The sequence below is a fragment of the Saccopteryx leptura genome, chromosome 3, assembly GCF_036850995.1.
Source record: "Saccopteryx leptura isolate mSacLep1 chromosome 3, mSacLep1_pri_phased_curated, whole genome shotgun sequence".
In the NCBI taxonomy this organism is placed as follows: Eukaryota; Metazoa; Chordata; class Mammalia; order Chiroptera; family Emballonuridae; genus Saccopteryx; species Saccopteryx leptura.
The window spans coordinates 97,946,802-97,971,205 of record NC_089505.1 but is presented as its reverse complement, the minus strand read 5'-3'; the positions used below and the strand labels follow the sequence as shown (position 1 = coordinate 97,971,205).

Here is a 24,404-nt window from a genome sequence, read left to right as displayed (position 1 = left end):
TAATGATACAGTTGATCCTTTGGTTGATTAGACTGGACTTGTTAAATGGTCCTTCTGATGCCATAGGGCCATGATGGTGAACCTTTTTATAAAAACTGCCCACTTTTGCAGTGCTGGTCAACCTGGTCCCTCCCTCCCACTAGTGGGCTTCCAGCTTTCATGGTGGGCTGTAGCTGAGCAACCAAATGGCCCCGCAATTGGCCCACCATGAAAGCTGGAATGCCCACTAGTAGGCGGGAGGGACCAGGTTGACCAGCACTGCAAAAGTGGGCAGTTTTTATAAAAAGGTTTGCCACCACAGCCATAGGGTTTGATAATGTTAGTGTACCATCTGTTCTACCACAAACATACTATAGCATCATATAGTCTCAGTCCTCAAGAAGTTTCTCTAGCCATTCAGCCTTCATCAGCAGCTGTCTTAAGTCCATGCAGGTTGATAACATTAACTCTTTTGTAAGTATAAATACAGTGCATCTTGTTTGTTACTAACCTAGGTAAATAACATGCATTTCAGAACTTTGGGAGCCACTTCGTAATTCCAGAAAAACCATTTTGGCATGTCATGCACTAGCTGTTCAAAATGGTGTTCAGGGGGATTTTGTCTATAAAGTAGAATATTTTAGTCGAAATTATATATAACCCTAGTATTTTGATAGTTAAGGTAAGTCCTGGCATTACAGGGTCTTAACAGTCCACTGAGGAAAAGATATCTCAAAAACTGTCAAATGTGTTTTCCCTTCTGCTTTTTTCTAGAGTAAGGATCTCACCTACAACAGTTTTCCTGTGGCCATGAAATTCATGTCATTTCTATTTATTTCTTTAAACCAAAGTACCTACAATGGTAGTGAGAAAAAAGTAATAATCCTACAGATTTAAAAATTATCTCTCGATAAGTACAAGTTCATAGTAAATAATAATATATTGATTTTCAAGTCAGCTGGAGGCAGAGCCAGCCATAAAAGATGCAGTACATTTATATACAAGGGATTTATGCTTTCTGTATAAAATTTAAGACACCTTTCCATTGGAACATGAAATGCTTGAAGCTACATTGTATACCTCTTGTAGAATGCTTACCTGTAGTTCAGTCAGCATTATTTTGCAAATAAATAAAATTGATATTTTGAGAAAACCATTGAATTTATTTAAGTGATCTTGCTGCTTTTGCATTTTCCCATCTGGATGCAGCTGAAAGTACCCATGGCGGACAAGCCTGGTAACACAGTGAATTTCCGGAAGCTGCTCTTGAACCGTTGCCAGAAGGAGTTTGAGAAAGATAAAGCGGATGATGATGTCTTTGAGAAGAAGCAGAAAGAACTCGAGGCTGCCAGCGCTGTGAGTATTTTCGCAGAAAGTGCTTGTGCAGTTTGTTATCAAATAGAATTTTCATGAAGCCAGCTGCTACGTCTCCCTTCTGTAATAGGTGCCTGTGGCCTTTGTTTTCATTGCAGAAATTATATCAATGTCTAGAGGAATACTTTATTTCTTTTAACATTGCATGTTAGAGCAACTCAGTCTTCTAAGGCAGGGATTCAGAACCATCTTAAGAGAGGTCACGGAGAACCAGAAATCTGAAATAGATGCAAACCTTTGGGTATCGTTCATTTTTCTGAGAAGTAGGTCTTTAGTTGCAGTCAGATTCTCAAAAGGTATTTCTGACCCCCAGAAGGGGTGAGGACCAGGAATCAAAGTGTATGTTCTTAGTCTCTACTGTGCAGTACTGTTTTCATCATCAAGATCCTATTATTCCTTATACAATAGCCAGAGGAGAGGACGCGGCTCCACGACGAACTGGAAGAAGCAAAGGACAAAGCCCGGCGGAGGTCCATTGGTAACATCAAGTTTATTGGAGAGCTTTTTAAACTCAAAATGCTGACGGAGGCCATCATGCATGACTGTGTGGTGAAGCTGCTGAAGAATCACGATGAAGAGTCCCTGGAGTGCCTGTGTCGCCTGCTCACTACCATCGGCAAAGACCTGGATTTTGAGAAAGCAAAGGTAAACATCCCGAATCTCTGAGACCTCCGGCAGGGACTCGGTCACTGCAGAAGCACTAGGACAACCAGCAGAAGCATCCCATCTTGCCTCAGCCATCAATCAAAGCTGTTCATTTTTTTTTTTCAGGCCATTCTCATTGTCAGTGTTTGGCCATCCTGCCCTTACCATATTCCATGAAGGTCAGAAGTGAAGAAGTCTCAAATAATATAAAAGCCAAATCATGAGGTGTTCAGATTATATATGCCTTGTCCTTTTTCTGTATGACCGTTTCACAGGTCACTTGTATGTATAAGCAAACTATGAGCAGAAATAAGGGAGAAGAGCTACTGTGGCCAGGGCTGAGGGTGATACAGAAATGAAGAAAACCAAGCTTGCTTGCCTTTTTTTTTTTTTTTTTTTAGAGAAAGGTAGAGTGATAGACAGATAGGAAGGGAAAGAGATGAGAAGGATCAACACATAGTTGTGGCACTTTAGTTGTTCGTTGAGTGCTTTCTCATATGTGCCTTAGTGGGGCGGGGGGCTCTAGCCGTGCCAGTGACTCCTTGCTCAAGCCAGCGACCTGGGGCTTCAAGCAGGTGCCCTTAGGGCTAGCTGGCCATGGGGGTCTGTCCATGATCCCACACTCAAGCTGACAAACTTGGGGTTTCCAACCTGGGTCCTCAGTGTCCCAAGCTGACGCTATATTTACTACGCCACCACCGCTTCAGGCCCCAAGAGCATTCTTAAGTTTATGTTCTAATTAATGACACTGCTATCTAACCATAATATAAGAAATCATTAAAAATACTATAATTCAAACATAATATGGTGCTCTACAAATAAGGGATCAGGAAATTAGAAATGCTTCCAAGAAATGTCAGAGATGTTTCATAATATCTAAAGCAGCTATTATTATGTTTGGCTATAACAGAAAACGCCAAATATTAGTGGTTTATAGAAGATTGAGGTTTATTTCACATTCATGCAAGTCAAATTTAGAAGTAAGAAGTCTGAGGCTGGTCTGCTGGCTCAGAGATGGTAAAAAAAAACCAAAAACACATTTCTCCAGCTTAACAGTCTGACATTCCTAAGGTCTAGCCCTGTCCTTAGTATTCTCAGCCGAAAAGGTTGGAAAGGGGCGAAGGACTAGCAGCTCTCTCTTAAGGAAGGTTCGAAGGAGCTGCTGTATGATATTTCTCTATATATCTTCTTTTGGCCTGTGATTAGTCACTTGACTCTGAAATATGTAGCTTTTATTTTGGATGTCAAAATTCTCTATTAAAAATTGTACTGTATTACCTTTTGGCTATAAGTTGTATTTCTAGGCCATTTAAAAATTCTACATAGTAAGCCTGACCAGGCGGTGGCACAGTGGATAGAGTGTCAGACTAGTATGCAAGGACCCAGGTTCAAAACCCCAAGGTCGCCAGCTTGAGCATGAGCTCATTGGCTTGAGTGCAGGGTTGCTGGCTTGAGCCCAAGGTTGCTGGCTTGAGCAAGGGGTCATTTAGTCTGCTGTAGCCCCCTGGTCAAGGCACATATGAGAAAACAATCAATGAATAACTAAGGAGACTAAGGAGCCGCCACGAAGAATTGATGCTTCTCATCTCTCTCCCTTCTGGTCTGTCTGTCCCTCTCTCTGTCTCTCTCTGTCTCTGTTGCAAAATAAAAGAAAAAAAATCTACATGGTAATATTATGTTTGAATTCCTCAGCCAGGAATCATGATGATTTTTATCTCTCGTAGCCACGTATGGATCAATATTTTAATCAGATGGAGAAAATTGTGAAAGAAAGAAAAACCTCATCTAGGATTCGGTTCATGCTTCAGGATGTGATAGACCTACGGCTGGTAAGTAGAAAAATGAAAAGCCTACCATTCCAGTCTCTTAAGGAATTGGGTTGGAGTGGATATCCTCGCATTTATGTGTAAAAACTTAAAACTTTGGCTGTGGGACTTGCAGAACTTGACAGTTCGTGGAGAGCTGTGTATAGGGCCAAAAGGCACATGCACCTGTCTGCTATGTGTTTCTTCTCTTTACTCTGATTACAAACCATTGCAGTTTTGAAATCAGCCACTCTGGATTCAGACTATGGTCAACTAAATTTAGTCTTAGGATGCTAAATAATCCGGAAGCCTCATCTTCAAAATGAATACATTTAACTTCCCTGAGCTTTATATTTTTAGTCTCTAAAAAGAGGATGTTGCCTGTCTTGCAGATGTGTTGTAAAGATTCAATGAAGTAATCATGTAAAGTGCTGGCTCATAGGAGATGTTTTCTCCTCTGGTGTTTTTTCTATAACACCTCCTGTTCCACGGCTTCTATTTTCTTCATTTCTCATACCATAAACAATTCTTACCACCTCACCTCTCTTCTCTCTTCTTCTTTAACTCCTGCAGGGAATATAGCAGCTGCCCCTAAACTAGAGAAAGTGAATACAGGTCCCACTCCCTCCCTACCCTGCAACCAGACCAGGTAGTATCAGTGATGGTTCTTTATCTTGCTAAGCCCAGATGTGACCTCAGAATCCTTCCTCTTCCCAAAGCCACTGCCAGTTCATCAGAATTTGAGTGCTGATTTAAACCTATTTGCCATTATTGCCCCCAGCAAACACAAAAATGTAGATATAAAAAAACTTCACTCAATCCTTCAGTCACTTGTACTTATACCAAAATGTTGGCACTGTAGCTGGGTAGGGCAGGAAAAGGAGAAGTATAATTATAAGGAAACAACTTGTTTTGTCCTTCCTAGAAGGATAACCAAAGGACAGAGTGGCGTGATACTTTGTGTAGATTACCAGAACCATGATATGAAAGAAAACTGCTAGTCATCCTTAATGTAGAATCCCGTGGAGTGTGATGCAAACCAAGGAGCAATGCCCCAGATTAAAGCAAGGCTAGAAAATCCTGATCATTCTTGATTATTCTTCCCTTCTCCTTGCACATATACAAAATAATAAAAGATACATTTGGGGTAGTCTTTCATTCTGTCTTTTTATCCACTGGCTATTGGAATGTTTGCTATACCGTATTTCAGGATTGATTGAAAAGAATTTAATTTTTAGCTCTAATCCCCAAACTGCATGTGATGCCATTTGTGAGACACAGAACACAACTGAAGTTCCAGTTTTTATTAAGTATTTTATACTTTTCACTGCTGGAAAAGTATAAAATAGATTTTCAAATTTTTGAAATTTTTCTTTTTAGCTAGCTGACTGATAACCTTATTTTCTTCTTTTATAGAGTAATTGGGTATCTCGAAGAGCAGATCAAGGGCCTAAAACAATTGAACAGATTCACAAAGAGGCTAAAATAGAAGAACAAGAAGAACAAAGGAAGGTCCAACAGCTTATGACCAAAGAGAAGAGAAGACCAGGTGAGGGGTGGAGTCCACTAGACAGTAGAGGGCAGATGTTAAAGGAAATCAGACAGACTAATCCAAAGAATGGAGTCATAATTGATAAGTGAAGTTTCACCTTGGAGACAGGTTATTGAGTGAAAGCAGAGAATGCAAGAACTAAACATGATTTCTTTCCCTGTTCTAAAGTCGGTAATCAGCAAGACTTTATTGAGCATCTTCTGTACACTTGGAATTGAGGAATATAAAAAGATGCGGAAGATATAGTTTGTTCCCTCTAAAAGCTTACAGTTTATCTGGGAAGGGAAAACTAATAAAGGCTACATTTGGTTAGCAAATGGCAGCTATTACCAATTTTGAGATGTAGTCTTCATTAAGGTTAAAATCCAGAGAAGAGGAGAGATAAAACTGGAAGAAATCTTTGTTTGAGGAAGGAGCGCTTGAACTGGGTCTTGATGGATGATAGATATTTGGAAGGGAAGGAAGAATTTTACTTATGAAATTAAAATAAACATATTTTGTAAAGGAATAAACAAACCTGATTGAAGAAACTTTAAGTGTTCAGAAGAATAGAAAAATGTTTGGCCATGTGGAGCCAGGTTAAGAACTTTTTACTTGATTTGGTAGACATTAAGGAGACTTCCTAACTTTTTAAACAAAGGAGTAATGTCATGCTGGAAGTATGTAAATAAAATAAGTCTGTTACTCTTCACATGATGAATCAGAGGGGTACACCGAACTCAGAAATCTTGCTGTTGCTGAAATCTTGTGTGGAAGGAGTTGAGACTTAGTAGTAATAGGAATAAAAAGGAAGAAACAGGAAAATAAATGAAAGATGAAATGAAAGGCATTTTATACCTGGGAAAATTAAAGTCCATGGACTAAGTTTAGGAACATTGGAAAAGGAAATCTTTTTCAGAGGGAAATGACATAGTTCTTTTTAGCCTGCTTATTTTGAGATGCCGATAGGGCATCCAGATAGGAATGCTCATTTGTCCACTGTGCCATCACATGAGCAGGACTGCGGCTGGTCACATGGTAGTGGTTGAGAGCATAGGTCCTGGAGACAAACCGCCTAGGCTTGAAAGTCAGCTCTCCAACATCCGAGCTGTAGGACGTTGTACCAGTCACTTAATCTGTGAAATGGATCTCATATTAGTGTGAGGGTATGTGTGAGGATGAAATGGGGTAGTATATGGGAATAAACATGTTCAGCATAACACCCGGCAGAGTAAACATTCAGTAACCACTAGCTGTTATTTATCACAGACCCAATAGCTCCCATAGTGAAGTTATGAGAGGTGAGTCCTCCAGGGAAGAAAGTGTACTTTTAAGTTTTGTGGTGGAACACCACACTTACCTTCCTCACTCTAGTGCCTAGCACACTGTCTTTCAGGTAATGACTTTTATTTATTGTCAGACTAGATTGAGAGGGAAAAGAGGAAAGCCTTACTCATGGAAGATGTCCAGAGCTGACTAAAGGAAGGGAAGAACTCTTGGAAAAGTGACAGATGAGAACAAGTAGAGAAGGACTACTAGGCTATAAGTGTCATAGAAACGAGAAGCAAGTCTGCTCATGGGCAATAATATCAGACAGCACAGACAAAACCAAGAAGTATGTGAAGATTAGAAATGTTTTCGAATGGATAGTTTGATGGTCTTTCATTCAACAAATATTTACTGAGTACCTTTCACTTAACAGGAGAGAGAGTTGCTTCCTTTGTGAAGCTTACATCTTACTGGGGGGAAAATAACACACAAATACTTAAGTACACATATTTGACAGATAAATTTGTTCTGTAGGAAAAAATTAAGCAGAGAGAGGGAGTGGGGCGTACAGGGCTTGGTGGTGCAATTTTGAATAGGGATATTGGGGAGCCTATTAAAGTTGAAACTGAGTAAAGACATGAGGCAAGTGAAGAAGAGTGTGTGTGTGTGTGTGTGTAAAGAGGGTTTGGGGCATGGGAATACTGTAAGCACCAAGGCCCTGAAACAGCATTTTTAAGGAACAGCAAGGCAGCCAGCATGGCTGGATCAAATGGCATAGGGTGTAGGGTGGTAGAATGGGGTCAGATTATTTAGAGCCTATAGGCCATTTATAAGGAATCTTTTTTTCTGAGTGAAATGGAGAGATAACTGAAGAGTTTTGAGCTGAGACGTGCCACAGAACCTGAGTTGTACTTAACAATGGTCACACGGGCTGCCATGATGAGAACACATAAGGAAGCAGGGAAGGCATGGAAGAGATGATTGTACTAATTGAGGAGGTGTTTCTGGTTTAAACCAAACTGGTAGTCTTGGTTGTGGTTAGAAAGGGTAGATGCTGAATATATTGTAAAGGTTTGCTGACAAAGGGATGCAAAGTGTGAGAGAAAGAGGAGTCAGTGTTTTCTACCTGAGAAGCTGAAAGGCTAGAGAAGCATGTTTTGGGGGAATGAGTGAAGCACACTGCCCTTTGACACCATTAAGTAAAATAAACTTTGGAATAAATAAGGTCCATCTGATTTCTCCCAAAATGTTCTAATCACTAAGTCTATAAACACAATCAGTAAAAACTAGCTTTGCCCCTCCCTTGGCTGGCACTTAACCTCTATTCATTTGTATTAATTGATTTCTTCAAGGTCATTAATGTTTCATGGAAGATCCAATATGAGCAGAGTGCTTCCGCTTGATATTTTCATGCTGTGGCTGTTAGACTATCAGTAATGCTTTAACCAGGGGTCCCCAAACTACGGCCCGCGGGCCACATGCAGCCCCCTGAGGCCATTTATCCAGCCCCCGCCGCACTTCTGGAAGGGGCACCTCTTTCATTGGTGGTCAGTGAGAAGAGCATAGTTCCCATTGAAATATTGGTCAGTTTGTTGATTTAAATTTACTTGTTCTTTATTTTAAATATTGTATTTGTTCCCGTTTTGTTTTTTTACTTTAAAACAAGATATGTGCAGTGTGCATAGGAATTTGTTCATAGTTTTTCTTATAGTCCGGCCCTCCAACGGTCTGAGAGACAGTGAACTGGCCCCCTGTGTAAAAAGTTTGGGGACCCCTGGCTTTAACAATTTCTTTTGTCTTTTTTTTGGTTTTGATCGGAGCTGCTTTGTTGACACTATTGCTCACTCTTTCACTGTCAAACTGACTTAAGGCAGATGAGAGGCTGGCTCACTCTGTTTTCCTAGCAGGTGTCCAGAGAGTGGATGAAGGTGGGTGGAACACTGTACAAGGGGCCAAGAATAGTCGGGTGCTGGACCCCTCAAAATTCCTGAAAATCACTAAGGTGAGTGTTACATTCAAAACCCAAGTTACATTCAAAACCCAAAACAAGCCTCATAAGATGACTCTTAAAATGACTTTTTACTCATATAAAATAACCATACTGAAGATTTTATGGGGTGGTTTTATCCCATAAGTCAGTATTAATCATTGTATTCTTACATAATCATCCTATCATTAGTCCTTTTTATTTCCATGAGGGTTTACTAAAGAGGAAGTGACTAGATTACCGCTAAGTTGTGAGATACTTAATATGTATAAGAGAGATGATAATAAAGATACTTCAGAAGCCATAGTCAATTACAAGCTTTTACACAGTGTACCCTTAGCTCTGGGGAAGAAGCAGTGCCCTATTTATGTCTAACCATGGAGGACTAATGGTTTGCTATGTCAAGGCCTAACGGAAATCACAAGACCTACTAAAAATCACTCTGTGATAAATATTTAACATACTCCATTTAATTTCCTCTCTCTTGAGAATCCATGGGCATTAGGAGGAAAGAATCTCAGCAGATGTGTTCAGCAGAAGTGGACAACAAGAAGTAGGGTGCAGAACAGAGAGAAAGCAGAGTTACATTTTGTAAAAGCGGAAACTTCTATAGTCCAGTAGGTTTGGCATATTATTTGTAAGTCTAGTTTGATCCTTAGTTGTAATACACTCTACATAGTTCTTAACAGTGGCAACCTGCGGGTAGGATACTAAAGACAATCTAAAACTAATGTGAGAACACCAAATGAAAGGAGGTAACTGACAACAAGAAAAGACTGATAAAACTAGAAGATGGAATGTGTCTTTTGTATCTTTATGGTTTTTTCAAAGCTTTGCGTCAGGATAGAACATTACCTCTCTTGATTTCTCTTGGTGTTAATTAGCTAGGATTTTATTCTCAGAGCTTCTGGTACCTTCTTGTAGTTGTTTATGTCTCAGAACAGGAATTCCATTCCTGAATACAACAATATTCCCCATTTTCATTTCCATTTCCATTTCATTTAACCTAGATCTTATATTTAAAGAATTTCCCTAACATCAGCCTCAGTATCTTTTAAAATTTTATCTTTATTTACTAATCATATTTGTCTGGTTTAAAATATTATTTCTGTGAATGGACACTATAAAAAAGTATGCAACATTATTTCCTTAACCTTTTGAAAAATATGTAAATTTTTTTAAATTAATGTTGTGTATATTCGGATTGTCATACTACACTTTACATAAGTATCCTAGAAAAAGTTGAAAACCATTGTTTAAACAAATTCATTGTTCACTGAGAGAGATTTCTGTGAAAGCATGTCATATAGCAAGACAGCACTGTCAGAATTTAGTAATGCCTTTGTTACAAAGAGCTGCATTATAGCTTTTGTGTTGTATGTGTCTTGTGTTACATTGTAGTTCTGTTCACTTGCACTAAAGATGAGCATGGAGGGCTAAACCTGAAGGATAGCAAGCCCTCAATTCCCTGTCTAGCATTTTCGTTTTTCTACTCCCCTTTATTGAATACTTTCATTCCCCCTCTCTGTCCATAGCGCCAACTAGTGTTAGACTTCACTAAACATGAAGTGTCTGTCTTTTGACCTATTTTTTCACAGTCATATGAGGAAATTCATGAGTTAATTTTGTAGTATTCATGTATTCCTTTTTTCTTTTTTAAATCACTGAGTATTATCATACAAGAGGAACCATTAGAAACTGCTTTACATTTAGCAGACTACTAGCACAGCAGCACCTTAGAGGACTTGAATGTCTTCTTCAGACCTAACAGTGGTTTCAAATTGTGTTTTGTGGAAGCTAGATTCCAAAGAAGTGCTTCAGGGGCCACTGGAATCCACTTTAACGGGAACAGCTCCAATTTCTGTTTCTTAAATCCACGTTCCAGCAAAATTTTGTTGCTAACATTGGTTTTACTGAAATGAAAATAAAAAGAAAAACTATTCTTTTCGAATATTTCATAGAATTGACTCTTGTCACTTATGTTACAGCCCACAATTGATGAGAAAATTCAGCTGGTACCTAAAGCACAGCTGGGCAGTTGGGGGAAAGGCAGCAGCGGTGGAGCAAAGGCCAGCGAGACGGGTGAGCACGGAGCCCCTCCCAGAGCCTGGCTGTGGGCCTTAAGCAGCCGCCTTCCAGCGCCGTCCCACAGCCATTTCATAATGAGTTTAGGACAGGATCTATAGACTTATCATGCCCAAACTTACTTGTGACCCTTTCTGACTAACTTTATTATTTCCTCCTCAGTAATGATCCTTGGGTATGTGTACATACACACACACACACACACACACATTTTTATTTTGTGACAGAGAGAGATAGGTAGATAGGGATAGACAGACAGGAAGGGAGAGAGATAAGAAGCATCAATTCTTCATTTTGGCACCTTAGTTGTTCATTGACTGCTTTCTCACATGTACCTTGACCGGAGGATTACAGCAGACCGAGTGACCTCTTGCTCAAGCCAGCGAACTTGGGCTTCAAGCCAGCGGGCTTTGGACTCAAACCAGTGACCATGGGATCACGTCTCTGATCCCACGCTAAAGCCAGCAACCCCACGCTTAAGCTGATGAGCCTGCGCTCAAGCCGCGGCCTCAGGGTTTCGAACCTAGGTCCTCTGCATCCCAGTCCGATGCTCTATCCATTATGCCACCACCTGGTCAGGTGATCCTTGGATATTCTTAAATATATATATTTTAATATTTTTAGTAGTTAAGCTTTTTAAGACTTTAGTCTCTTAGGTTTCTTTGTTGTTGTGCATAAATTTAATATAATTACAGAAATTGGGATCCTGGCCTTGGCCCGGTGTCTCAGTGCATAAAGCATCATCCCATTGCACCAAGGTCACAGGTTTGATCCTGAGTCAAAGCACATTTAAGAAGCAATCAGTAAGTACACAACTAAGTGGAACATGAGTTGATACTTCTCTCTCTTTCTCTCTCTCTTTTCCCACATACCCACCCTCAAATCATTGGAAATTTTTTTCTTTTTTTTTCTTTTTTTGTATTTTTCTGAAGATGGAAACAGGGAGACAGTCAGGCAGACTCCCACATGCTCCAAACCGGGATCCACCTGGCACGCCCACCAGGGGACGATTCTCTGCCCATCTGGGGTGTTGCTCTGTTGCGACCAGAGCCTTTCTAGCACCTGAGGCAGAGGCCATGGAGCCATCCTCAGCACCTGGGCCAACTTTGCTCCAACGGAGCCTCGGCTGCGGGAGGGGAAGAGAGAGACAGAGAGGAAGGAGAGGGGGAAGGGTGGAGAAGCAGATGGGCCCTTCTCCTGTGTGCCCTGGCCAGGAATCAAACCCAGGACTCCTGCACGCCAGGCCGACACTCTACTACTGAGCCAACCGGCCAGGGTCATTGGAAATTAAAAAATAAAATAAAATAACCGGGACCCCAAAATAAAAGGCACATTCATTTTACTGAGAAAAAGAATGTTAATAACCAGAGCATTTAATTTCAGGGTGTTATAAAAAGAATTAGATTGAAATAGTTTTCAAAATCTTTTATCAAAAGTCATATTTAGAAGAATTTGACTTTAGGACTGCAAAGTTTGGACCATCACAAACATATCTTAAAAGCTGAAGAAGCATTATGAAAGAATAAAAACCTCATTGTTAATCTTCTTTTTATACTCCCCTTTTTCTAAGTAATTTTGGCCTTTTTCCCATTAAATTTAAAAAATGTTATTCATTTAAACATACATGTATAATTTTACATAAATGAGATATAACATTGATCTCAGTTACCTTTTTTTTTAATTTTTTTTTTTTTTTCAGTTACCATTTTTAAGTGAACTTCAGTTGACACTTAAACAACTTGGGGGTTAAGGGTGTCCCACCAGCACACCCACACCATGCAGCCAAAACCCACATGTAACTTTGACTTCCCAAAAATATAAGTTGTACCTTGGTATGCATGGGGAATTGATTCCAGATCCCCCTGAAGATACCAAAGTCCTGTATGCTCAAGTTACTTATATAAAATGGAGTATAAGTCAGTGTATACAGTTGTCCCTCCGCATCCACAGACTCACAACTATAGATCAAACAATACAAGTATTTGTTTAAATATCTATGTATAAGTAGGCCCACACAGTTCAAATCTGTGTTGTTCAAGGATCAGCTATATTTTTGGTTTTGCTTGCCTTCATCCTTTTTTCTGGCTGTCTTTCCCACCCTTGTGCCCTTACTAGGATAATTGTATTTTTAAAGGAGCAAGAACAGGCCTTAGCTGGTTAGCTCAGTTGATCAAAAGCATTATCCTAAAACAACAAGGTTGAGGGTTTGATCTCCAGTCAGGGCACACACAGGAAGCAACCAAAAAATGTAGGACTGAGTGGAACAACAAATGCTTCCCCCTCCTTCCCCCTCCCTTCCTCTCTCTGTCTGTCTAAAAATCAATAAAAATTAAGCTGTGGCTGGTTGGCTTAGTGGTAGAGCGTCAGACCGGTGTGTGGAAGTCCTGGGTTCGATTCCTAGTCAGGGCACACAGGAGAAGCGATTATCTGCTCATACCCTCCCCTTCTTCCCCTTCTCTCTCTCTCCTACAGCCATGGCTTGATTGATTTGAGTGTATTGGCCCTGGGCACTGAGGATGGCTCTACGAAGCCTCCACCTCAGGTGCTAAAAATAGCTCAGTTGTGAGCATGGCTTCTGATGGGCAAAGCATCGGCCCCAGACAAGGGTCAGGGCACATGCAGGAGTCTCTCTCTCTTATCTCCCCTCCTCTCATTTAAGTAAAAAAAAAAAAAATAAATAAACCCTAGATAGCTGGGTTGATGGGAGCATCATCCTAGATCACAGAGATTTCTGGTTCAATTCCCTGGTCAGGGCACATACAGGAGCAGCTCGGCATTTTCTCTCTCTCTCTGTCTCTCTCGAAAACAAACAAAAACTCTCTTCTTTCTATAAAAAAATAAACAGGAGCAAGAACAAATTGTAATGTGTAAAGATTTCTAAATTATATTTTCTTTTTGTTTTGCATTTTTCTGAAGCTGGAAACGGGGAGGCAGTCAGACAGACTCCCGCATGCGCCCGACCGGGATCCACCCAGCACACCCACCAGGGGGCGATGCTCTGCCCATCCAGGGCGTTGCTCTGTTGCGACCAGAGCCACTCTAATGCCTGAGGCAGAGGCCTGGAGCCATCCCCAGCGCCCGGCCATCTTTGCTCTAATGGAGCCTCAGCTGCGGGAGGGGAAGAGAGAGACAGAGAGGAAGGAGAGGGGGAGGGGTGGAGAAGCAGATGGGCGCTTCTCCTGTGTGCCCTGGCCGGGAATCGAACCTGGGAGTTCTGCACACCAGGCCGACGCTCTACCACTGAGCCAACCGGCCAGGGCCGACAAGGCTTTTCTTTTTTTTTTTTTTGAAGTTTGTTTGTTTTTTCTTAATGTTTATTTATTTATTTATTTATTTTTTACAGAGACAGAGAGTGAGTCAGAGAGAGGGATAGACAGGGACAGACAAACAGGAACGAAGAGAGATGAGAAGCATCAATCATTAGTTTTTCATTGCGCGTTGCAACACCTTAGTTGTTCATTGATTGCTTTCTCATATGTGCCTTGACCGCGGGCTTTCAGCAGACCGAGTAACCCCTTGCTGGAGCCAGCGACCTTGGGTTCAAGCTGGTGGGCTTTTCCTCAAACCAGATGAGCCCTCACTCAAGCTGGCGATCTCAGGGTCTTGAACCCGGATCCTCTGCATCCCAGTCCGAAGCTCGATCCACTGCGCCACCGCCTGGTCAGGCGACAAGGCATTTCTTAAAGCCTAACAAGTAATGCCAATCTCCCCAGAAACCATACATATTCTGAGAAGCAGTGTGCTAGAAAAAAAATTTGTTTGAAAATATAATTTAAGGCCCTGGCCTGTTGGCTTAGTGGTAGAGCGTTGGCCTGGCGTGCAGAAGTCCCGGGTTCGATTCTGGCCAGGGCACACAGGAGAAACGCCCATCTGCTTCTCCCCCCCTCCCCCCAGGCACTAGAGTGGCTCTGGTCGCAACAGAGCGACCGCCTCGGAGGGGCAGAGCATCGCCCCCTGGTGAGCAGAGCGTCGCCCCCTGGTGGGCGTGCCAGGTGGATCCCGGTTGGACGCATGCGGGAGTCTGTCTGACTGTCTCTCCCGTTTCCGGCTTCAGAAAAATACAGAAAAGCCTGACCTGTGGTGGCGCAGTGGGATAAGGCATAGATTTGGAACACTGAGGTTGCCGGTTCGAAGCCCCGGGCTTGCCTGGTCAAGGCACATGTGGGGGTTGGTGCTTCCTGCTCCTCCCCATTCTCTCTCTCACTCTCCTTCTTTCTCTCTCTCTCCTCTCTGAAAATTGAATAAAGTCTTTAAAATAAATAAATAAATAAAAATTTTAAAAAGAAAAAAAAAAAAAAGAAAGGCCTTGTCTTAGGCCCCACCCTATTTGACAAGGCTGATGAATTCACTGGGGAACAAAATTTTCGTTGCATCCACAAAAAACACTTGTTCTTACCTAATTCGAGTGTGCTGATCTCAAAACTGACATTAGTTTTTCTCTGTAAGCTACAATTTTTTTGCAATTCAAGATTTTAGGTTTTCATCTTACTGTAAAATTTTCAACATTTAGTTTAACAATGAAGTAGAATGTCTTCTTGGGCATCCTCTTTGTGAAAATATAATAATTTATATAATGCAGTAAATACACTAATACACTAAAAGATATGATTGCATCAGAATTTGTCTACAATTTCAAAATAGAACATATTAAAACACTTATTTTAATCATAATATTTTGCATTTGTAGCTCTTGTGTTTTTGTACTTGTTGGGGACAATCTCTGATGCTCCAGCAATAGTCTGCTCATCACTAACAGCTCCAAGATTTTCGGGAAACTTATCAAGGTGATTGTTCAAGAAGTGAATGTTAACGCTCATGTTACATCCAATGTCGCAGAAAGCCAACAGCATCCTTTGAACCAGAAATTCATAGTTTTCTGCTTTTTTGTTGCCAAGGAAGTTCTTTGTAACTGCCACAAAAGACTCATGCTGCTTTCTCCTCCTTATTCATCTTCATGGCAAATTCTTCGTTACGTATGAGGGTTCAAATTTGAGGTCCATCGAATACACCTGCTTTTATCTTCACGAAAGACAAGGCAGGAAAAGCAGAAATAATATGTTGAAAGCATTCACTTTCTCTATTCAAAGCCTGAACAAACTGCTTCATTAAGCCAAGTTTGATGTGAAGTGGGGGTAAAATGATCCTGTCTCAATTAACTACAGGTTCATTCACAATATTTTGCATCCCTACTTCCAGAGCTTCACGTTTCGGCCACTCCTTCTGTGTCCAGTGTTTCTCCCGAGCTTGGCTGTCCCACAAACACAGAAACCAAGGATACTTCGTGAAACCTCTCTGTTGTCCTACCAGAAAATTTACCATTTTAAGATCCACACAAATGATCCAGTTATGTCCTCATACTTCAGAAAGTTGAGGACAATTTTTATGTCATTATGATCTTCTCGCAGATGAGTTGAATAACCAATTGGAACCGCTGCATAAACATTACTGTTGTATAGGAGAACACATTTCAGACTCCGTTTAAAGCTGTCAAGAAATAGCCACCATTCTGTTGGATTGTAAGTGGTAACACCTAGCTGGCTGAGAAGACTACTGATATCATGATAATAAACAAAATGTTTGTCTTCAGGAAAAAAGTCCACAAAAATTTCTTTACGCTTCCTGAAATGGGATACCTTAGCTGACCAGTGAAGTATATTCTTTTCTTGAAGCCTGGAGGCCAGTAACTCAGCTGCTTTCTTTGATAGGCCCAAATCTCTTACTAAGTCATTCAGTTCGGTTGGCTAAACTGCTGCAGGGTTAATGACTGCTTGGTATCAGAAGACCCTTCAGATTCTACAACCATTTCCTCGTACATCTTATCAAATACACTTGATCACCATGTTCATTTCTTCATCCTTAGAAGAAATAAAACCATAAACCATTGAAAACTGGAACCAGAAGTGTCTCAGAGTGTGGGATAGGTCATATTGCTGAAGGAATATTAGGATATGCGATCATACGCCGTTTTTTCTTGCCGATACCCTTTGTATGGATCAGACAGAAATAACAGTCACTGCTGTGATCCTTAGGTTCACGCCAAACCATTGGAATACCAAAAGGCATTTCTTTGCATTTTCCTTTGTGCAGTCACGAAGCATTTCCTCACAATTATGACACACAACATGAGGAGCCCAATTCTTGTCTTGATCACCAAGGGGAACTTGAAAATAGGCAATATATGCACGTGTCACAAATGATGAAATATTGCGCCTTTGACGTTGAACTGTGTTAACAGCCACATATATAACAGGTGTCAGGACTATTCTTAAATTTACGCCTACTCGCCTGACCAGGCGGTGGTGTAGTGGATAGAGCATCGGACTGGGATGCAGAGGAACCAGGTTCGAGACCCCAAGGTAACCAGCTTGAGCGCGGGCTCATCTGGTTTGAGCAAAAGCTCACCAGCTGGGACCCAAGGTCACTGGCTTGAGGAAGGGGTTACTCGGACTGCTGAAGGCCCACGGTCAAGGCACATATGAGAAAGTAATTAATGAACAACTAAGGTGTCGCAACAAAAAACTGATGATTCATGCTTCTCATCTCTCTCAGTTCCTGTCTGTCTGTCCCTGTCTATCCCTCTCTCTGACTCTCTCTCTGTCTCTGTTAAAAAAAAAAAATCACTTAAAAAAAAATTTATGCCTACTCGAAGAAGCCATGATTCAATCTTAAAACAAAATAAGAGGGTATTTTTATTAGATAATAATTTTTTACATTTAAAAACAACTACAATTATGTAAAAGTGATGTTTATAAAACATTAATTGCCTTGTGGTGATTATGGTCAATCCAGGAGTCGTTGACCTTTAACTCCAATTTAAAAATCAATGCATGCCATTAACTGTAACAAAAAGAAATTAAAATTGCATAAAAACTAGAGCATGCACCAAAAAACAGATTTCAGATTTGGAATCAGCAATGCAGAAACAGTTCTAAAACCTCATACAACAGAAAATGGAAAAAAAAAATGTGTTCCCCAGTGTGGGAAGCTGCATTTTAGTCATGCAATTTGTTTTTTTTTTCTCAATCCTTTACACCAATAGATGCCTTAAGGTCAAGTGCTTCCAGTTTAAACAGATTCTCTGCTTTGCAACCTCCAGCAGCCTCAGGGTCTACATCATCCACACCTTTAGAGTTCGATTCCCGGCGGACCTTAACCAGGTAAGAAGTCTGCTGTCCCTGTTAATTCAAGACTCACCTGTTTGTATCTCTTTCTCTCCTTTTCATTCATTTGCGCGCGCACACACACACACACACACACACACAGATGTCCACACAAATTATGATAATCCTTGTTGATGGATTTCTATAACCTCTAAGGTTGATTTCCTTTTTCTTTTCATCCTTTAATCTTCACATTCTATAATTTCTAAGATAAGAACAAAATTGGGTGGTAGATTTAGGGTAGGATAGAAAAGGTGGAGTAAATTAACCTGGCAAATATCTGATAGTTTGCTCCTTAAGAAAGCCAGACTAACACAAAAGTTCTGGAGGCTGTGTAGGGCTCTACAGGCTAATGCCTCAGGATATTCTAGATTAATTTAGCAATCTTAAGCATGGGGATAAAAAGGTATAAAGGCCCCCCACATACGTCTCTGTCACACTATTAAGTTATATTTGAGATTTTCTTTTATTTTTGCTACTATGTATTCTACTGTTTTCCTACTTTGCTTTTTTGTAGGATTCATGCTGTCAGGTGCTCTGTTGGCTAGTCTCTGGAGAATGGATGAGGACTTGTAGTGTAGTAACGTAGTAATAAACAACAAAATTGGTTCCATAAAATACCTTTAGAGCTGAAGTTTCTTTATACTCTCAAACTTTTGCTTTTTACTCTTATAATGTTTGGTTAGGTAGATTTTCTAAACTATGTCGTTACTATTCCTTTGACATCTGAAACAAAATATGCTTAGCACAAGTCAACTTTTTAATGATGACTTGGAGTGTCATGGAGCAACACCAGTTGTCCTATTGAGGTCTTCATGGCTCTTTGCTCCGCCATAAATTTCCCCTGATGTCTCTATTTTTTTAATGTGCAAGCTTTTTTTTTTCTTGCAGTGGTTAGACTGTTACCGTGCCCCTCTCTCTTCCCTTTTCTCTCCCTTTAGTGATGTGCTGCTTCTGATCTGCCATGGGCAAGGAACTGTTCGTCAGCTGATTAGAATTGTCTAAAAGAAGCTGAATAGGGAAATAGGAAGATTCTCACTTAGAATGAATAACCTGTGTGACATTGGCTATTCAAAAATTACTTCTGCTACTTGGTTCTCAGATATTTTCCATGTATTTGAAGTTTCTGAATAAAGTATTATATAATCTAAGAGTGATACCGTGTTCTTTTGGTATTCTATTTCCCTTTCAATTATTTAATTCAGGGGTAGTCAACCTTTTTATACCTACTGCCCACTTTTGTATCTCTGTTAGTAGTAAAATTTTCTAACCGCCCACCGGTTCCACAGTAATGCTGATTTATAAAGTAGGGAAGTAACTTTATTTTATAAAATTTATAAAGCAGAGTTACAGCAAGTTAAAGCATAAAATAATAATTACTTACCAAGTACTTTATGTCAGATTTTTGCTAAGTTTGGCAGAATAAATCTTTATAAAACAACTTACTGTAGGCCCTGGCCGGTTGGCTCAGCGGTAGAGCGTCGGCCTGGCGTGCGGGGGACCCGGGTTCGATTCCCGGCCAGGGCACATAGGAGAAGCATCCATTTGCTTCTCCACCCCCCCCCCCTTCCTCTCTGTCTCTCTCTTCCCCTCCCGCAGCCAAGGCTCCATTGGAGCAGAGATGGCCTGGGCGCTGGGGATGGCTCCTTGGCCTCTGCCCCAGGCACTAGAGTGGCTCTGGTCGTGGCAGAGCAACGCCCCGGAGGGGCAGAGCATCGCCCCCTGGTGGGCAGAGCGTCGCCCCTGGTGGGCGTGCAGGGTGGATCCCGGTTGGGCACATGCGGGAGTCTGTCTGACTGTCTCTCCCCGTTTCCAGCTTCAGAAAAATACAAAAACAAAAAAACAAAAAAACCCCACAACTTACTGTAGTTAAATCTATCTTTTTATTTATACTTTGGTTGCTCTGCTACCACCCACCATGAAAGCTGGCATGCCCACTAGTGGGTGGTAGGGACCAGGTTGACTACCACTGATTTAATTCATATATGTATCACTGTCTTTTTTATTCTTAAAAGATTTTTAAAAATGTAAACAAGGAATTGCCATTGTTGTTTAAAATTAAGTAGTATCCTTTTCACATTTAAGGGAAAAGTTAAAGCTATCTTAATATTCTCTTTAAAGCATCAACTTTACTTTTTTATAAATACACTTTGAAATATAATCGGTGGCTCACATATCAGAAGTTTTCTCAAATTATTCTGCATACTTTAGAAACTCTTAACCCTGGCCGGTTGGCTCAGTGGTAGAGCGTCAGCCTGGCGTGCAAAAGTCCCGGGATCGATGCCCGGTCAGGGCACACAGGAGAAGCGCCCATCTGCTTCTCCACCCCTCCCCCTCTCCTTCCTCTCTGTCTCTCTCTTCCCCTCCCGCAGCCAAGGCTCCATTGGAGCAAAGATGGCCCGGGCGCTAGGGATGGCTCCATGGCCTCTGCCTCAAGCACTAGAGTGGCTCTGGTCGCAATAGAGTGACGCCCCGGATGGGCAGAGCATCGCCCCCTGGTGGGTGTGCCGGGTGGATCCCGGTCGGGCGCATGCAGGTGACTGTCTGACTGCCTCCCCGTTTCCAGCTTCAGAAAAATACAAAAAAAAGAAAAAGAAAAAGAAAATCTTTGTGTTAATTAAACTTTCTTTTGAAAAGTGGTTTGTTTGTTTGTTTCTTTGTTTGTCTTTTAAGTCGTGGAAGCATGGGCAGGGAGAAGAATGACAAGCCCCTTCCATCTGCAGCAGCTCGTCCAAACACTTTCATGAGGGGCAGCAGCAGTAAAGACCTATTAGACAATCAGTCTCAAGAAGAGCAGCGGAGAGAGATGCTGGAGACTGTGAAGCAGCTTACCGGGGGCGTGGATGTGGACAGGGGTGTCACTGAGGCAGACCGGAGCAAGACCAGGGACTCAGGTGAGGATCTGATATGAACAAATACAGATGACGACTTGGACCTTCAATCTGGATGGATAACTATAAAGAGACCTTTGTGCCTGAGTACATTTCATGATAACACACACAGAAGCACTTTAAAAGATAAAGGGCATCCTGCCCTGGCCAATTGGCTCAGTGGTGGAGCGTCAGCCTGGCATGCAAGAGTCCCGGGTTCAATTCCTGGCCAGGGCACACAGGAGAAGTGCCCATCTGCTTCTCTACCCCTCCCCCTCTCCTTCCTCTCTGTCTCTCTCTTCCCCTCCCGCAGCCGAGGCTTCATCAGAGCAAAGTTGGCCCAGGGGCTGAGGATGGCTCTATGGCCTCTGCCTCAGGTGCTAGAATGGCTCTGGTCGTAACAGAGCGACGCCCCACATGGGCAGAGCATTGCCCCCTGGTGGGCATGCCCAGTGGATTCCGGTTGGGCACATGCGGGAGCCTGCCTGCCTCCCCGTTTCCAACTTCAAAAAAATACCAAAAAAAAAAAAAAGTTAAAGGGCATCCTTGAAGTTTTGTAACAGAATTCTCATTCCCTAGGTATCCCTTTGTTCACAATTTGTGAATTTCCTTCTTTATTAAGAAGATGAGGTCCTTTTGCTGTATGTTAAGCAATCTGAATTTCTTACACTTTCCCTAAATAACACTCCATGTACATTGAGTGCTTGTGCTTTATAGAACCTCTCAAATTTGTGGGAATTCTGACATTGAGCCATTGCAAGGCAAACCAGGGAGAGCATCAGATTATTTTTTGTTACCTTCATCTTCCTTGGTGACCTCTGGTTTTTATACATTTTTAGCATGTATATTTTAGAGGAACAACTCAGATAATGTTAAAAATTGCCTCTTCTGTTTAACCTATCTGTGTTCACTTTTCCTTATTGGTTACATGGGGATAACCATTGGTTTATTATTAAGATTAAATGTGATCCCCTGGCTGGTTGGTTCAGTGGTGGAACATCAGCCCAGCGTGTGGAAGTCCCAGGTTCGATTCCCGGCCAGTGCACACAGGAAAGGCGCCCATCTGCCTCTCTACCCTTTCCCTTCTCTTTTCTCCCTCTCTCTGTCTCTCTTCCTCTCCCACAGCCAAGGCTCCATTGGAGCAAAATTGGCCCGGGTGCTGAGGATGGCTCCATGGCATCCGCCTCAGGCTCTAGAGTGGCTCCATTGCAAGGGAGCAACACCCCAGATGAACATAGCACCACCCCCTGGTGGACTTGCTGAGTAGATCCTGGTTGGGCGCATGCAGGAGTCTGTCTATCTGCCTCCCTGCTTCTCACTTCAGAAAAATACAAAAAAAAAAGATTAAATGTGAGCCTGGCCTGTGGTGGCACAGTGGACAGAGCATTGACCTAGAGTGCTGGCCTTGCCAGTTTGGCACCCACGGCTTGCCCAGCCAATGCACACACAAGGAGCAAGTACAAGTTGTTACTTCCCACTACTCCTGCCTCTACCCCTCTTTCTCTCTCTTTCTGTCTCTCTCTCTTTTTAAGTGAGAGGCAGAAGGCATAGAGACAGAATCCCGCATGTGCCCTGACCAAGATCTACCTACCTGGCAAGCCCCCACCCGGGCATGGTCTATCCATCTGGGGCCTCTGCTCCATTGCTCAGCAACCAAGCTATTTCATCACCTGAGATGAGGTCATGGAGCCATCCTCAGCATCCAGGGCCAAATTGCTCAAATCACTGAAGCCATGGCTACCCAAGGAGAGGAAAGAGAGTTGGGAGGGGAGGGTTGGAGAAGCAGGTGGTCGCTTATCCTGTGTGCCCTGACCGAGAATTGAACCCGGGACTTTCACACCCCCAAGTCGATGCTCTACTGCTGAGCCAACCAACCAGGACTCTCTCTATCTCTTTACCCCCCCTCTAAAATCAATACATAAAATCTTTTATAAAATAGTTTAAATTTAATTTTTAGCATCTTTTGACTCTTTTTTTTAGCTTTCTGTTCTTTTGTTCCCTTTACTTATTTTTTAATTGATTTTAATTTATTGTGTTTACTTAGATTCTAGTGTTGCCCTGAATGCATCCTCTCTCCCCCCTTATGTCCCTCAACATCTCCCTTGCTCCCCTCCCCATAGCGCCCTCCCCCTTCCCTTCAGGTTTATCCCATCCTATCATCCCCTTTCCCTCTGTCTTCTTTTCCTCTGGTCCCTTTGATTTCTCCTCTGTCTCAATTCCATTCCTCAGTTCACATTGTTCATTGGATTCCTCAAATGAGTGAGGTCATAGGTATTTTTCTTTTTCTGCCTGGCTTATTTCACTTACCATAATAGTTTCCATGTCCATCCATGTTGTCAGAAAAGGTAAGATTTCCTTCTTTTCCATGGCCCCATAGTATTCCATTGTATATATGTACCACAACTTTTTTTTCCATGATAATTTAATTTTTTTTAATTAATTTTAATGGGGTGACATTGATAAATCAGAGTACATATGTTCAGAGAAAACATCTCTAGGTTATTTTGACATTTGATTATGCTGCATTCCCATCACCCAAAGTCCAATTGTCTTCCATCACATTCTAACTGGTTTTCTTTGTGCCCCTCCCCTTCCCCAACCTCTTTCCTCTCCTCCCCCCCACCCCGTAACCCCCACAGTCTTGTCCATGTCTCTGAGTCTCATTTTTATGTCCCACCTTTGTATGTAATCATACAGTTCTTAGCTTTTTCTGATTTCCTTATTTTGCTCAGTATACTGTTATCAAGGTCCATCCATGTTGTTGTAAATGATCCGATGTCATCATTTTTTATGGCTGAGTAGTATTTCATTGTATATACGTACTAAGGCTTTTGAATCCATTCGTCCACTGACGGACACTTGGGCTATTTCCAGATCTTCGCTATTGTGAACAATGCTGCCATAAACATGGGGTGTATTTCTTCTTTTCAAACAGTGCTATGGTGTTCTTGGGGTATATTCCTAAAAGTGGTATAGCTGGGTCAAAAGGCAGTTCGAGTTTTAATTTCTTGAGGAATCTCCATACTGTTTTCCACAGTGGCTGCACCAGTCTCCATTCCCAACAGCAGTACAGGAGGGTTCCCCTTTCTCCACATCCTGGCCATCACTTATTCTGTTTTGTTTTGTTAATGAGCACCATTCTGACTGATGTGAGGTGACATCTCATTGTGGTTTTAATTTGCATTTCTCTAATGATTAGTGATGTTGAGCATTTTCATATGCCTATCGGCCATCTGTAAGTCCTCTTTGGAGAAGTGTCTATTCATTTCCTTAGCCCATTTTTTGATTGGATTGTTTGTCTTCCCGGTGTTGAGTTTTATAAGTTCTTTATAAATTTGGTTATTAACCCCTTGTCAGATGTGTTGTCAAATATGTTTTCCCATTGTGTAGTTTGTCTTTTTATTCTGTTCTTATTTAGCTGTGCAAAAGTTTTTTAGTTTGATATAGTCCCATTTCTTTATCCTGTCTTTTATTTCACTTGCCCGTGGAGATAAATCAGCAAATATATTGCTGCGAGAAATGTTGGAGAGCTTACTGCCTATGTTTTCTTCTAAGATGCTTATGGTTTCATGGCTTACATTTAAGTCTTTTATCCATTTTGAGTTTATTTTTGTGAATGGTGTAAGTTGGTGGTCTAGTTTTATTTTTTTGCAGGTAGATGTCCAATTTTCCCATCACCAGTTGTTGAAGAGGCTGTCT

At 41.6% G+C, this 24,404-nt stretch overlaps 1 protein-coding gene across 22 annotated transcripts in view; it reads left to right on the top strand.

Annotated features, from left to right (window-relative positions):
* EIF4G3 (eukaryotic translation initiation factor 4 gamma 3) overlaps window positions 1-24,404 on the top strand; it is a 343,178-nt gene that overhangs the window by 281,432 nt on the left and 37,342 nt on the right. For 13 of the 22 annotated variants that reach the window (XM_066375301.1, XM_066375302.1, XM_066375299.1 and 10 more), the window contains 8 exons: window positions 1,189-1,335; window positions 1,762-1,998; window positions 3,723-3,827; window positions 5,220-5,352; window positions 8,508-8,605; window positions 10,579-10,672; window positions 17,715-17,832; window positions 20,509-20,729. In XM_066375301.1, the coding sequence (XP_066231398.1) occupies window positions 1,189-1,335; window positions 1,762-1,998; window positions 3,723-3,827; window positions 5,220-5,352; window positions 8,508-8,605; window positions 10,579-10,672; window positions 17,715-17,832; window positions 20,509-20,729 (1,153 nt within the window). Of the gene's footprint in view, window positions 1-1,188; window positions 1,336-1,761; window positions 1,999-3,722; window positions 3,828-5,219; window positions 5,353-8,507; window positions 8,606-10,578; window positions 10,673-17,714; window positions 17,833-20,508; window positions 20,730-24,404 lie in introns of those variants that run through there. The other 9 variants (XM_066375310.1, XM_066375307.1, XM_066375323.1 and 6 more) reach the window with 2 other exon arrangements.